The sequence below is a fragment of the Tinamus guttatus genome, unplaced genomic scaffold (assembly GCF_059628265.1).
Source record: "Tinamus guttatus ecotype Peru unplaced genomic scaffold, ASM5962826v1 Tinamus_guttatus_pri_ptg000172l, whole genome shotgun sequence".
Taxonomy (NCBI): Eukaryota; Metazoa; Chordata; class Aves; order Tinamiformes; family Tinamidae; genus Tinamus; species Tinamus guttatus.
The window spans coordinates 2,944,939-2,960,526 of NW_028288706.1; the positions used below are offsets into that span (position 1 = coordinate 2,944,939).

Genomic DNA, 15,588 nt, shown 5'->3' on the forward strand with positions numbered 1-15,588 from the left:
TTCATTCAATTATTTAAACTTCTTACATATTAAACATCTGCAGAGAAAGAATATTAAAAGGAAGAAACAGAGAGAAGTAATGCACTACCCTAAAATTCTCCCACATGTTGAAATATAATTGCAGGTTCTCAAAACCCATGTTTCCACAGAGCCAGAGGAAAAGCACAGCCGCCAGCACTCCCCGCGCCAGGCTTAGCCTAGAGAAGGCCTGTGTTGCCCTTCCCAGGTCAACGCTGCCTCCATACTCACAGAATCACAGAATTATAATGGTTGGAAAAGTCCTACAAGATCATGAAGTTTGCTTAAACGCTGGGGCCCTCAGCAGAGCTCTCCTCTTGGCGGCGCAGGCGGCTCCATGACACGCGGTGCTGCCTCATGGTTGGCGCCTCGCTGCGACGCTGCCACCGGCGCCGACACGGCCAGGCTGGGCCCGAGGAACCAGAGGAGCCTGAAGGGAGCAGCGCTGGGACCCACCAGCCGGGTTCCGCTTCCCGTCATCGTCTCCATTACCTCCCCGAACCAAAAAAAGAGAAGACCTGGTGCTGCTTGGGTCATCCCCGGCACTAACCAGAGCCACTCGGACACCTTCACAGAATATGAGACCAGCCTACGTGGCATTTTACACAGTGACACACACAGCCACTGTAACTTGTGCTATTAGTGCAGCATAAATCAGCACACGATCCTTATGGCAGTGCGGAAACATGTTGGCTAGGGAAGCCTGGATTAAAGGACAACCATGTTTTAGCCCTAGTATCTCCTACTGGGACAGGTCTAGCACCTGATTTAAACCTTTCTTGGGGGCATAAAAAAGCTCTATTCACACGTGCTACTGTCTGAGGATTGGTACTACCTTGTGCCATGACTGCTCCTAACAAACTGCTGCAAGGATCAGGTGAATCAGCGTTTAAATCTAGTTTGTTATTTAATAAGTAACTCCTTATGCCCTGATGTCTAATTATTTAACTATTTGTTTCTACCATTCCTCCTTTGTTCTCATTCTCTTACTCTGTATCATGTGTTACTGCTAAGTTACATGCTCTACATAAAATCTATAAGCAAATTTACTGTTATGTTCTCACACACTTTACAGTCATCTCCAAAAAAATACTACAATTTTGTGGGTCTTGCTATATCACAGTGGCAAAAATGTATCGTAACATATATTCGGATATACTATACCAAAAAAAAGTTGTCAAAAAGATAGCTTAGATTATATCAAAAATATTTAAGTTCCTACTTAGGTAAGTTTGTAAATAATGAAAATTCTAAGTATACTTGAAATTTCAATGAACATTTGAGTCCCTTTAAAAATCCTTTCAGGTTCCGACTGCCATTTGTACCTTAAGAAATATACATCTTGCTACAACAAAACAAAAGTTTGAGTCAATTCAGGAGAAAAGAAATATATATATATATATTCATTAGGACTGAAACAACTGCAGAAAAACCTCAAGTTGACCAAGTTAAAGAGAAAACCATTATGAAGTGTTACTACCAGAGATGTCTTTACACATTTACACTGCAGGTAAACAGCATTTGCTGAATACAAAGACATGCTTGAAGTGATAAAAAGAGAACAAACTACTGGACTGCATGATGCTGCCCGCCTGAACCAGCCCGTCACGATGAGCGCTCGTTAGGCAGATGGTTTATCAGAGATGCCAGTTCACAGAAGGAGGAGTGAAAGATCCTACTGGTAGCAAAGCCTACCAATTTTACAGCATTTTACAGTAGGATGAATAAAAGATGGTTTCAGTATCAAAGCACATTTAGTTTTAGAGCAAGGCTTATTTGAAGCAAAAGGTCCTATTGGAGCATTGTACACTATGTGCTCTTCACATTAGGCTTCTAGGTAAGCCCTTAAGCTGCTCCAGACCACAACTGGGCTATTGCTGATTTATCCCACAGCAGCACAGAATACTTAAAAAAACAGCTGTAAGTCAAGGATTTGGTACTGAATCAAAATGAAAGCAACACTGTCAAACAAAGAGCAAAAGTAAGAAAAAATAAATAAAAATAAATAAAAAAGCAGTCTTGGGGTAGGTAGCTGGGATTGGAACACATAATGGCGTGGAATACATGGAATACATAATACACCTTATTTAAGTGGAGGATGTTCACAACAAAGTGTGCAAAACATGCAACATGGACCATTTTGGTATTTGGCAAGAGTCCAATCTTGTAATGACCAAGGGAAACCCAATCAGTCTCCTGGGGAGGCAGCTGCAGACTGAGCTTTTATCACGATGGCAACAGAGAAGAGGTCATCATGGAGTGGAGGAGCCATTTGGAGAGTGTCCTAAATTAAGGAGTGGAAAAGGGGGTCTAATATCACTGCAGGATCTGGAGGATAGCTAGCTCCATTAATCTTCCTGCTGGGTAGCTCTGGGGGGCCTGATTCTAACCGCACTCCGGGACTTGCTTAGCATTTATATTGTTCCACAGGTATCACCATGTGGTAGGTGGCATTTTCGGCAGTGCATCTTTGAAGTCGGCAAAAAAGACATTTAAGTAACTACTCTCTTACTCCTTTGCCGAGGGAAAAGGCTGTAGTGGAATGAGTGTTTTTTATACTAAAACTTCATAGAGGAGTTTCATTGCCACAGAAGATATTATTTTTCCTGCAGCACTGATGAAATTTTGGTACCAAATCAAGGACAACAACCCAGCAACACAACTCGAATCCGAGGCCTCCTTGTCCTCTCTTACCAGAGAGGTTAGACCGTAGGATCCGGGATAGAAGCACAGGCCATGCTGCATCTATATGCGGCCAGCCACTAAGTGCTACAGAATTAAGTACATTTGCACATGGAAGATTATTCTGAAATCAATTTTTTACATTGTATGCATTCTGTATTTCATAAGGGCAGTGGCTGCTAGCTCTGCATTTATTACTGAACTCATTTGCTCAACAAAATATTGGTGTAATGTTGCAAAATCCTTGCTTCAGTAATAATGGGTAGCAGTTGCACCATAAGAAGTGTTTAGTTGGCTACCCACAGTGATCATTAGGCAATATTTTTAATTAGCACCCAAAAAAGCACTCATAACATGTTTGGGCCACAATAAATCAAAAACCTAGACTTATGAAAAAATGGGATGTTTTTGCCAGGACAGACAGAAAGATTTGGTCAAAGAATATGGAGCCTCTTCCTAGGCCACTGCCATTCAACCTTGTCTACTTTTCCCTCTCCCCAGACTCCAAAATGTTAATCCTCTACAACTTACGGTGAAAAGTCAGCTGAGACCTATGTGATAAAACACCAGACTCAAAAGATAAAAGCAGAAACTCAAGAACTGACTACCCAGAGGGAAAGTCATTCCTATTCATCAGGCAAGCAACCTTGTGAAAAAAAAATAAAAAAGTCTTTCTGTAATGGACAGACAGATAAAAGATTCTTTTTCTCTTTTTTTTTTTCTTTTTTTTTTTTCTCTTTCTTTCCCCTCAAGACAAGCGATTATTAGAGCACATTTTCTATGGAGCCCCAGCGCTCTGGGAGCTCCTCGCAGTTCTCAAAAGCTACACATGAATTCCGAGTTCTGCTACCGAGGAACAAACCCCACAGCATACTGTCACATTTTACAAACCAATACTGCTAAATATGTAACCTTGCTCTGCACGCAGCCTCACATCTGTAAGCTAAGGATGCTCAGGAGACCCAGGAGAGGGAACTCGGGGCACCCGAGCCTCAAGGCAGCAGCTGCACCCGCTCCGGGCTCTCCTCCCACCAGCCCTTCACCTCATGCCATCAAGTTCCTCTCAACACAACAGATCTTCCAGCCCATTATTTTTAACACAAGTACAGCTGTCCATTAAGACTGGAGTTTTGCTGCCCCATCTGTATTCTTCTCTGCAATGACTTAAGTACATAACGGCTTGATTTGAAACACTCCTTAAAACCTTCTCCTATATTTCCTGCCCACATTTTCATTCAAATCATTTTCACAATTCACAGCAATTACTGTAGGTTTTAAAGCTGATTTCTTACGGTTCTTATCATTCCACATTTGCTCATGTCTAATAAGGAGATGGAGGTCAGAGGCAGTAACATTCCTGAAGAACAGGGGAACCAGCCAACTATTAGAAGAGCAAGAGCCTACAAGTGTCAACACCAAGAAAAACACTTCCACATATATTCACACTTCATTAGAAACGAAAGAATCTAACAGAAAGATGATTAATAAATGTGCAAGGTGATGGCAAGGTTTCAGTCACAACTAGCACATTCAATGACTAAAAAAAAAAAAAAAAAAAACACACACACAAACAAACAAAAACCTTACAAAACAAAACATAGTAGCTCATCACTATTTGTTTAATGATAAGAAGCATAAAAATAGCAATTGTTTGAAATGTTCTAGATTGTTTCAAACAACAGTTGTTTTTAGCAATTTAGGAAACATTCTAGACTGTTTCCCTAGAATTTCTTATACTGGAATTGTAACTTCTTCCCGGATCCCACTGTACAGCATCTTGCAGCTGGGGCAGGAGTTGTATGTGAGAAGGTCACTGCAAAGTGCATCATAAAATGAAAAAAGCCCATCTTTTAACGCTGGTCTCAAACAGCTTCTTCTGGCCCCATAGTCAGCATAATGCCATCTCTCTTCTTCTAAAAAGTGCTTTAGCTTTGCATTTTGCCCTTTAACACCATCCAAAATTTGCAGCTCGACCTGCAGTCACAACATCTCTTCCTACTTGAACCGAAGTGGCAATTATTTTAATGGATATGCTTGGTTATTTTTGCTAAATCTTCTTGACTGACTGCAAACTGTCAGTCTCCCACACAAGCACTGGAGTTAGCGACACAGTTTTTCCTACCCTAGACAGTTATCCTAATTCTAAGGGACTGTATTGCATGGCAAGGCAGCAACACATCTGTCAGTCTAAATGCACACATTCACACAGTTCCTCCCAGGTATTAAAGGCACTTCCACCCTGCTATTTGGAAACATGGGATTTTAGGATCGCATCCCACCTTCCCAAATGCTTTGTTTTTTAATTGGCTTTTAAAAAAATATCATGTGTCTTTAGATTGTAACTTTGTGTACGTGTTTAGTAGTAGATAGTTTTTAAACAACATTACAATTTGTGTACGGTACCCACTTCTAAAATTCAGAGTAATTTCTCTCCCTGTTTAGAAAGCCAAATAGTTAATATTTCATCAAATACTTCAGAAACTACCACGCATTTCAGAAGATTCATTAAAAACTCCACTTATAAATATTTATGCTTCCGGATAGGTCCTCTTCAAAGTACAACCTGGAGCAGAAGAGTAAAGATACTAAATAACATCTACTTGTCAAAAATCTAAGTTTTGAAACATGCCAAGCGTCATACCATGCTGCTGATATCCAGTTGTTTCCATACGGTGCACTAAGTGCTACTGTTTCTACGTGGCCTTCACACTGTTTACATGTGCTTCAGTACTTCTGCTATACATCACTGGGAATCCCAGCATCCCAAAAGTGTTTTCCTCTGTCAAATACAATTTCTTCTCAGATTATATTCATTATCCAGCACACCAATTTAAAAGACGCAAATAAAATTATCATTGTAATTTTAGGCATATTACAATTTAGCAAAATAATAAGCTTATCAAGGGAAAGTGTTATAAATACCAATAGAGAACTCCAAACCAGTTCCTGTTTAAGCATAAACCACGCATTCCGAATAGGTGATAGTAACAGCACCTACTAACAGCACATTCAAGAATAGAGAACATGGAGCTTTACAGATGACATTATCCTTTCAAGAGAAGGATGTGCATTGGAAAATAATGAGGGATACTGGAAAAGCCCAGTTTATTTATTTTAATATTATTATTAAATAAAAAAAGGCTAAACTTTAAAAAGTATAACTGAGGAACTGGACTTAAACACAGAAAGCAATAAGGTGTCTCATTAGTTCCTTGGGAAAACATCCTCAGAGACAGGACCTTTCTTCTCCCAAGAAATATTATTCAAGTTCTTATCTACTCCAATTCCGCATGACCAAGACAACAACAGGTTTGCCGCTGACTTCATCACTTGAGCCACGATCACGGTTCTACCGCGTTCCCCTCTGCTGCTCCTCTGAGCGGTGCCCGTGCACCTGCACCTAGCGCATCCTCTCAGGGCCGTAGCTAGGAGTGCTGTAATGCTGCTGTTTGGATTTGAAGTTCAGACACCCCGTTTCACAGCTACAGCATGACAAATCGGCGATGGGGAACTACTTCATCAGCCATAGGTCCCCTGGGTCGCGTTTTGGGTTGGCTCAGCTTCCTCCAGCACGAGTGGGCAACTTTCACCCGCCCGGAGTGAGAACAAAAATGCTACTGCCATTAGATCCCTCTTTAAAACAATCTTGATATGTGATGCATGAAGATGTTTATGAGTACCCTCTGCTTATTCATGCCTCAGTTCTGGCCACAAGGGGTATTTTCCCCTCTGTTAAGCCACACACCTTGCAGGGAGCGCGAAGGCGGCACGGGCTCAAGTCACTGGACAAGAAAAGGAGCATAAACAAACACGCTCTCAGCTGGTCACGCAGCATCCAGTCATTCTTAATTCACATGCAGAGGCAGAGATCAGCTTCATATAAAGAAAAACAAACAGAAAAACTCCACATACATTCACAACGTACAATACTGCCATTCCTGACCTCCAGCTAACGTGAGGATTGCCAGGACAGCTCATGGATGCTGCACGTGGATCACCAGCTAAGGGAGATGCAGCACCCACCGTCACAGCTGCAGTGCCAGCCAGGGACACACGTGCTTTTCCAGCAGGCTAGGGATCAACAACCCCGGCATTTTATTGCAACTTTATTGCAGCTGATTATTAATAAGTCCTGATAAACAGCACTCGAACAGCGAAGGAAATCAGTAATGCTGAATACCGACTGCAAACACATCACTGCTACAATGCACAAAGCACCTCACGTGTACCTACAGTGAGCACTTTAAAGAGCTTTATTAGAAAAGAGTTCATCTTGAACTGCACATCCACTCATTTCATGATTCACTAGAGCCAAATTTATGATCTCACCTAAACCTTACAGTTCAAGAACCTAAGACAAAAGGATAAATATTCTTCTACCATTTTCCTACTATATACCTAAAATAAGAACAAAAAACAAACCAAAAACAGAATTAAAATAAAATCAAAAACCAACAAATGCCTGTGACACAAATGCCCCCACCAACCGTCTCTGCTGCCTCGTCACTAACCTCCAGGGCCCACCAGGGTGCGGGGGCTGCAGCCAAGAGACCCTTCCCGAAGGCGCCAATGCCCAGGCGGGACGAGGGACGCGGGCGCTGCAGCCGCTCCGGGCAAGGACGGACCCCCCGGGACTGAACAACAGACAGAACTGGGCAGAGCAGAGGGAGAGACATGGGAGGAATGAGGCACGAGTGAACTAAGAGCGTGTATGAAAAGAAGGAAAAGAAAGAGGATCCAAAGCAGGAAGGCAAATATAAGGGCAAAGAGAAAGCGCGTAGGAACATGTGCTGGGCTAGCAGGGACGGTGCCTGGGGCAGGAGGAAGGGCCACACGCAGGGCTCGGCCCCCAGGCCGGCTGCTCTGCGCTGGGGCGCGGGGGGCGTCCGGGGCTGCAGCGCGGGAGCGAGGGGGACTCGGGACCATGTTGTGGCAGCCGGGGCCTAAGGACACAACGAAACGCCCACGCGGCAGGCGCCAGCGTGGGACTAAACACGCACGGAGCGGGTGGATGTGCCTGTAGGGATGCTCCAGAGCTCGTAACCCCCCGGGGCACCCGGATTTTACACCGGGAGCACATCACGTTTCACACCCAAACCCCCCGCTCCTGCTCTCCTCTGTGACACCTGACTCCTGCTGGTGTTTCTGTCACTGGCAAAATCCCTTTTACAAAAGCCAAAAAAGCATCCTCAGCACCTCAGGGACAGTGAGCACTGCCTACAAGAACTGTGAAAGTCATCGAAATACCATGAATTTTGTTATGTTTGCCGGCTACAATAATGTTAACCAGTTACATACTAAGAGAACATAAGAAATAAAGTCTTCATTTCAAGAAACACTGATCCCTTTGTCTTATGCAGTTACCAGAAGGCTAAAACATAAATGAAACTTAAATAGCCAAGCATTTAAAGACAGTACAAGATGCTTCTTTCAGCTATATTACTATCTAAAATTAGACTAGATGTAGACTATAATCACAAATGCTGCATAAAAATTATCCCCCCAAACTCTATAGCTATTCTAAATTGCTTACTATCATTTTAATGACTGAAACACGCGATACAAAGTACTTCTTTAAAGAACTGAAGTGGCCTATTGAGAACGTACCTTGAGAACTCACGTTCCCCCCAACCACCGTCCCCGGTAGATATTTCACCGAGGAACTGCGATTCCTTGGTCTCTAAAACAGAATTCCTGCATCACAGAAACACGACTAACTTTCCCGCCTGCTGTAACACCGCCCCAGATAAAAACTTTCCTTTTCATTTCGCCCCGTTTCCCCCTCGCAGCCCCGCGCGCAGCAGCGCAGGCGGCGGCGCCGCTCCCGCCCCCCGCCCGGTACCTGCGCCGCAGCCGCGCGGAGCGCGGGCCGGGAAGCGCCGCGGGGCCGCCGCGCGCTCGCGCACCATCCTCCGGCCCCTCACACGGCGCGGCTCGCTCCCCGCGGAGGATCCGCGCCGCGGGGGCGGCCGCCGCGCTCCGTGTGCGGGGCCGCCGCGCTCTCCTGCCGGGCGCCGCCGCTCGCGGGCGAGGAGTTTCCGCGGGGCTGCGCGGCTGCCGGCGGGAGCTGCGCGCGGAGCCGCCTGCCCATCCGCGCGCGCCGCCTCCTCCGCGGCGCCTCCGCGGGCGCTGCCGGAGCGACGCTCCCCGCCCCGCGCAGCGCCCGCCCCGCTCCGCGCCGCCCCGCGCACTCACCATGCGGGGCGGGCGCCGCCGCAGCCGCTGCCCGCGGGCTCTCCGCGCTCGCTCAGCGCCTCATCCCGCCCCGGGGAGCCGCGCGGCGGCAGCCGGGGCCGCGGCGGCGGCGCGGGCGGCTCCGCGGCGCAGGGACGTGACCTTCACGGGCGGCGAGACGCGGCGCGGAGCCCCCGCGCGGGGGAGCGGAGCGGAGCGGGGCGGCAGCGGCTGCGGCGGCCGCGCGGCGGCACCAGCGGCCCCGCTCCGCTGTCCCCCGCGGAGGCGCCGCCCGCAGCGGCGCTCCGGAAATCTCAAATGATGCCCTAGGCGCCCCTAAAATCACGTCCCGATCTCCCTGCCCGCCCTGCCAGAAGCCCAAAGTGGGAGCAAGGGGATGAGCCCCTCGGCAGCCCCACTGCTCTGGTCACAGTCAGCTCCCTCCTCATGAGAAACTTGGAAGAAAACCCAAAAAGAAACATTAAGACCTCTCAAAAGAAGGGCTTAGCCTTTCAATACATTCACTATCAATTGTGGGACGATCATACGTTGCTGTGATGTCCAACATACAGTTCCAGCGCCTTAATGTCACTGAAAATTAACTTACCATATAAACTTGTGTGGATCACGCATGGGCACTCTGGAAGTGAGATGGATGGGGACCCCCCTCGCCCCACGGCTCAGCAACAAGGAGTTGTTTTAAGGGAATAGACTGAAGATAGAAAATAGTAAGAATGTAGGGATACGGGCGATGCAAGGAAAGCAGCTTTACATCATCAATTCGTGATTCTTTAAAATGCTCTTCAGGAACAATGGTTTATGGTGGGACAGCTCACAGGGCTGGAAGGCTGCAGTGGACACGACAGGCACTTTAGGATGGACAGGCCAGGAAGGCAAGGTGGCACAGCCACCCTTCCAGTGACAGGGCAGTGACTGGGGGGGACAACAGATGGGCCCAGAACTTGCAGGTGACCATGAAGGTGCACACTAAGGTGGGTGACACTGTAATTACTGTAATTGGCCTCTTACAAGGGGCCGTATGTCAGGAAGGAGGAGGAGATGAAGCCTTTTGCAGACAATTAGAAGTAGCCTCATGTTCACACGAGGCGCTCACAGGAGCCTTGAGGCATCTGTTGAACGAACACCACCACAGGACATGAGCAAGCCAGGAGGTCCCTGGAAAATACGGATGGAAACTTCTCATGTGGGAGCTAGAGGAATCAACAAGGAGAGCTGCACTGCTGGTAACCAACAAGGAAGGACAGGTTGGGGACACCAAGGTTGGTGGCAGCCTTGGCTGCAGTGACCATGACACATTTAGGATCCTGCGAGCAGGGCAAGAAGCAGGATGTGGTGCTCTAGGCTTTCCCTCCTAACCTTAGCCTTATTCATCAGGGCACTGGGGTTTGGCCTCTTCCATCTTCTGTTTTATGGCCCCAGGGGTGATCTTGAAACTCTAATGAGTGGAGTTAAGGGAACTGATCATGTACATTTACCAAATCATACTGGTATATGGAGCAAGGCTGCTCTAAGCAAGAAATTTATAATTTACTTTTATTTATCAAACACAAACCTGTGCTGAGAACAGCTCAACACCATATTGTTTAAATCTATGAGATTACTGAGGGGTGGAGTTCCTCAAATGTGCATTTGCAGGATCAAAATCTAGATTATCAAGTAATTATGATGGATTCTCTCAAATTGCATGTCTTCCTCTGTGATCAAGACTGGCTGATCCCTATTAATTTAACTTAAAGATCCCAGATGCAGCTCTAAAGCTAAACACCTCTGCGGGTTTTCGGGCATTCTTTTTTCAGCCTTCTCACTCACTTAAAGTGAAAGCAAAGGTGGCTATGGGAGGCTTTGTTATGCTAAAGTTCTTTACTTCAGAATTACTCAACAGTGATTATCTGTGGTTATCCTTGGCTGTAGAAGATATCCAAAGATATCCAGATTTACTAATATCTCTACAAGAAAGTGACATTAATAGAAATGCACGAAGTATACATTAATTCCAGTGCTGGCTGCTATTATTTCTTTAGCTCACTCTCAGTTTTTGTGTTTATTTGGGTCCCCTAATAAGCAAATAATTGTCAATGATACCTTTTGCTTCTGATTAAATATAACTGCCTACTCTGACAGTAGTAGTTTATAGTGCACCAAAATATCTCCTAATTTTTCAATGCTTTTGTTATGCCTGAACTGACCAAAAGAAAGGGATCCAGTTCTAAGTACAGTTCTGTGCACAAAACACTACCCTTGGGCAGTAAATGCTCATGCAGTATGAGCCCAACCATCTTCCCATTGAAGTTTTGGGAGTTTTGCCATTAGCTTCTCCAGGGTCAATCCCAGCTTCCCTAGAGCTCCTCAAAGACACTTGGGGGTCTAGGGTTGTGAAACACAGCAAGCAAAATGGACCATGCAGTTAAATGCCCCATTAAACAGGCTGCAACTCCTTCCTTTTCTCAATATATGTGATTTGCAGGGAAGCACCAATAATCAGACTTATCAAAGTTCCTAGAAAGGGAAAACAAAAAACATACACACAAAAAAACCCCACCCCAACATCTAAACAGGTTTCTAGAACAGATTTCTCTCAAAACTAGTCTACTCACCTAACTGTAAAAGAGAGAGAAATTTCTCCAGACATATGGCTGTTTGAAGAATGAACAATTTAAAACTAATTTAAGGCACTAAAATAACAAATAGATGAAGCTCATATAAGTGTGTGAGCTATACCAAAATACTTCATTAGAGAATACTGAAATCTCAAAAAATCGCAATTAAGGAGAAGCTGCCACCCTTAGGTGTGCACTTACCTTCAGGCATTGCAGCAGTGCTCCTGAGCAGCAAATACACGTTGGAGTAGTAGGAGCTACTCCCAGGATTAAATTTAAAACATGCCCAGGTGCTTGTTAGTTGCATCTGTATCTGATTACAGAAATCAGTGCATTTTAATCAACTACAGCAGAGGTCATCTAATTTTAGAATGTCAGTAATCACATACTCACTTTTTTATAGAAACAGTCTTTCAAAAGTTTCTTTTCAGTTATTTTTCATGTCCATGTTCCCTCTGTTCCCTTCACATAAAAGAACTTTGAACTGCAAGTTTTCTTTGAATATCTTTCTTAAAAGCCCTCGGTACTCAGAAGTTTTCCATTGCTGGTGCTGTGGTACCTCAGCACACGTAGCCTGAGGTCAAATTCTTGCTTTGTTAGGCGGCTATAGGAAGAAATAATCGCTGATTAGAAGATATAATGGGTACATCATGGCAGAGAAACAGGAGCCAACAGAAATGGCAGCGTATTCTGCACAAGGTCGGAGGAGAGCACAGAACCCAGGTGTGCCCATCGCCACCGCACAGCTCCAGGCATTAAAATATTTCTCTCCTATACATTCTGCCCAGATGTAATTGCCTGTGCATCGCTTAGACTGTAACTTCTTTCAGCAAGAGATCCTGCCATTTGTCAGGCTTTGTAAAGCAAAAGGATGTTTAAAGTGTTTGATAAAAAAAAAATTGGCAATTTTGCCCTAAAGTGGTAATACAATGAAGCCACAATTCATACTATTTGCAGTAAGAAATATACGCAAAGAAAAGTCACACACTTGCACAAGTTGGCTTATAAAGAATCACCTCTCATTTTAAACCAAATTATCATTAAGGAGACCTAAGTAAATGGCAGGTAATGACAATTTCTCTTTAAACGCAATGTTCCGAACAAATTCCCGACCAGGGTTTAATTCTTTAAACCCTGTAACAGACCTCTTTTCTGAAAAAAAAAAAGAAGCTTATTTCAAGTTTTATCACAAGTTGCAACATTATTTGCCTTGAAATATGTATTCATATTTTAATTCCAACCTTAGATTTTTTTTCATGATGTGCAATTAATATAATCAGGAGGAAAATTGATAAAGAGATCACACACTCGGTGATAGATTTTATTTCACAGGAATTAGTCATCTCAAATAATCATGGTATCATATGTTCAAACTTCAGACTATTTATTGCTACAGATTTGGATAAATGATCATGGAGGAAAAAAAAAAGTTTAATTTGATGAAGAGAAAAACTTTTCAGCAATTCAGAACTGTACCAGGATCGATGGTACAAAATAACACAGCCTAATTCTTCATAGGAACACAATTCTATTTCTAAAAAGTAAAGGCGATTCCTTGATTCATTTTAATACACCACAAGGCACAGATTCATTTAATCAGCAATAGGATTTTAGTTTCAAAGCCATGACTTGGAGGGGTCTCTAGATGTCACGTAGTCCCTCCCCGAGCAACACCGGGAAAACCATAATTGTGTCATTTCTAATTCATTCTTACAGATCTTAAGGCAATAAGGATTCTACAAATCACTAGGTAATATACCTGTTATTGTTAGAAAGCCTTTCTTCTAAAGCAAATCTTTCTTCTATAATTGAAGCCTATTTCCTGCTGTCCTGTCCCTCCAACAACACGCACAGAACCACTGTTTGCAACAGTCTTTAATACAGGGAAAACAAATTACCAGGCCATCCCTTCTCCTCTTCCCTCCTTGGCATGTGCCCCTTTCCTCTATGCACTCCATCTTTCCAATTTCCCTCATTTCCCTCGTGTTGTTGCTTCTCTGATCCGGACTCTCCCCAGTCGACTTTTGCAACATGGTGCCCAAATCTGGATATAACAGTGAAATGCTGAAAAAGAGGACACGCATCCTTCCACAGCTCTTTACAGGCTGTACTCCTATTTCTAGACTTTAACTAGGCATTTGTAGTATGCACTAGATGTAAAATAAAAATCTCTGCACACAGATTTTTATGAAAGACAAGCTGTTTTGCATCTTGGTTAAATGACCTAGAGTTTGGCACTGTCATAGATTTTGAAGGCTGAAGACAAAGATGAGTGCAATCAGCCAAAGACCCTCCTCTAGTAAGTCTACAGCTCTGTCAAATGCACAGCATCTGCCCAGAAAAAGAGTATAGATAGTCAAAAGATGCAAATTCTGGATTTAAGAGCTCTGAGTTATGGAGAATCAGTTCCTTAATAAATTGGTCCCACACATATTTGGAAGATACAGGGACAAATACTATGACAAACTGATTTATTTGGTTGTTTCTACTTTCTGTATATAAATGTGGTACATTGCGTAAATTAGTTAAAAGAAAATAGTTGGTCAGCAAAAGAAAAGCTGTTTTGGTTTTCTTGACTGCTGAGTTTAGGCTGAGAGATGCAGGTTGCTGACAGTGCCAAGCACACCAAAGGGCAAGGACCAGCGTGCCTGCATTAAACTTATTCAAACTAATAAACTACTGGAAATTTCTGGGCAAAACATCAAGAATTGAGGATGGGTTTCTTGTAGGAAATTATTCAATGAGAAGTAGTAATTTCCCCAGTTTTAAGGGAATGTTTTAGTTTTCCTTCCTCTTTCACGCACTGCCTCGATCCTCTGAGGCTGCAGTGACAAGGACGGGTTCCTCCAACAGCAAGTGGTGCAGGACTGAACTCTGCGGCCGGGATTTGGGGAGCAGAAGGGACAGCAGAGAGGACAGGATTTGCTTCCCACCTCCTGAAGGCTCCGGAGCTGCACAGAGCCTCGCGCCGGGGCACTCGCTGGGCACGACCCGAACGGTGTTTGAGAGCAGGAGCGACACCCAGGTCTCACACAGGAAACCAAGGGGCGCATGGGCACACGTGTACGCAATCACATTTAGTGAGGTAAAAATCTATAACGTGTTTGTACCAAGGAATGGCCACAACACATCTGCAACCGCTGCAATGCATTATTTTAAGAGTAAGGGAACAAATAAGGTACTTGCTGTGAAATAATATGCAACCTTAAAGTAAGACATTTGTGGCACCTGCTGATGTATTTAGATTTAACATCTATTTAATTAGAAAATACTGGGTATTTAGTAGAATCTTTAAGATGTAGAGGACTAAAACTGTTTTACTTTAATATCCTCATGGCATCACCCTCATGTGCTTATTATAAGGCTTAAGTATCTATAAATTAGAGAAGGTCCAATTTGTTTTGATGTATGATAAAATGTTCATCTGTTTCACTTCTTCATGGATTCCTTATTCTGAAAGACCATTTTTCTGTTCTGTCTCCTTAGTTCAGCTTAGAGCATATGTAAATTTTCTTTTGAAATATCTTGAAGGAACAACTGCATGCCCAACTCATCAGCCTCTACTGAGTTTTATCGCCATGCTTGATCTCCAAGTTATTTTGAGAGAGCCTTAGGACTAGGGATTCTTCAGATAGGGCTGATAGATTATTGCTTTGTATGTGGAAAAAGGTCAGGCTGGTTTAACTGACCTTTCTCGTAAGAAAATTACAGGTTTGCATGTTGCCTTTTTGTTACCCTACGTGGATGGATTGGCTCACAGATTAAGCATTATCAGGTCCTGTGCTTCCCTTTCCATTTTCATTTCCATTTAAATATATGCAGGGCTGCAGATGTGTTGAAAAGAATTATTAAAAGCAATGATTTAAGCATATTTTTAGTTCGTTATGGGACATTTGCAAGGAGAACGCCTGCCCTACTAGATAAAGAACCAGAGCAGGACTCAGGAAATTTTCATCCAATTCCAGCTCTGCCTGGTGGCTGCTGCTGCTGGACCAGCCGCTTTCCCTTTCTCTTCAGCTCTACAATAGATTTCTTACCTGTGAAATGGGAATTACAATCATGGCTTTCTTTGTAAAACATTAAAAGGTGCTAATCT

At 44.1% G+C, this 15,588-nt stretch overlaps 1 protein-coding gene across 11 annotated transcripts in view; it reads right to left on the reverse strand.

The window, feature by feature from the left end:
* RBFOX1 (RNA binding fox-1 homolog 1) overlaps positions 1-15,588 on the reverse strand; it is a 950,329-nt gene that overhangs the window by 722,723 nt on the left and 212,018 nt on the right. The window contains exon 1 of one of the 11 annotated variants that reach the window (XM_088523043.1): positions 8,896-8,958. The exons of 9 other annotated variants lie outside the window; for them this stretch is intronic. In XM_088523043.1, coding sequence (XP_088379169.1) covers positions 8,896-8,898 — 3 coding nt within the window. In that variant the 5' untranslated portion in view covers positions 8,899-8,958. Of the gene's footprint in view, positions 1-8,895; positions 8,959-15,588 lie in introns of those variants that run through there. One more of the 11 variants, XM_088523040.1, reaches the window with a different exon arrangement.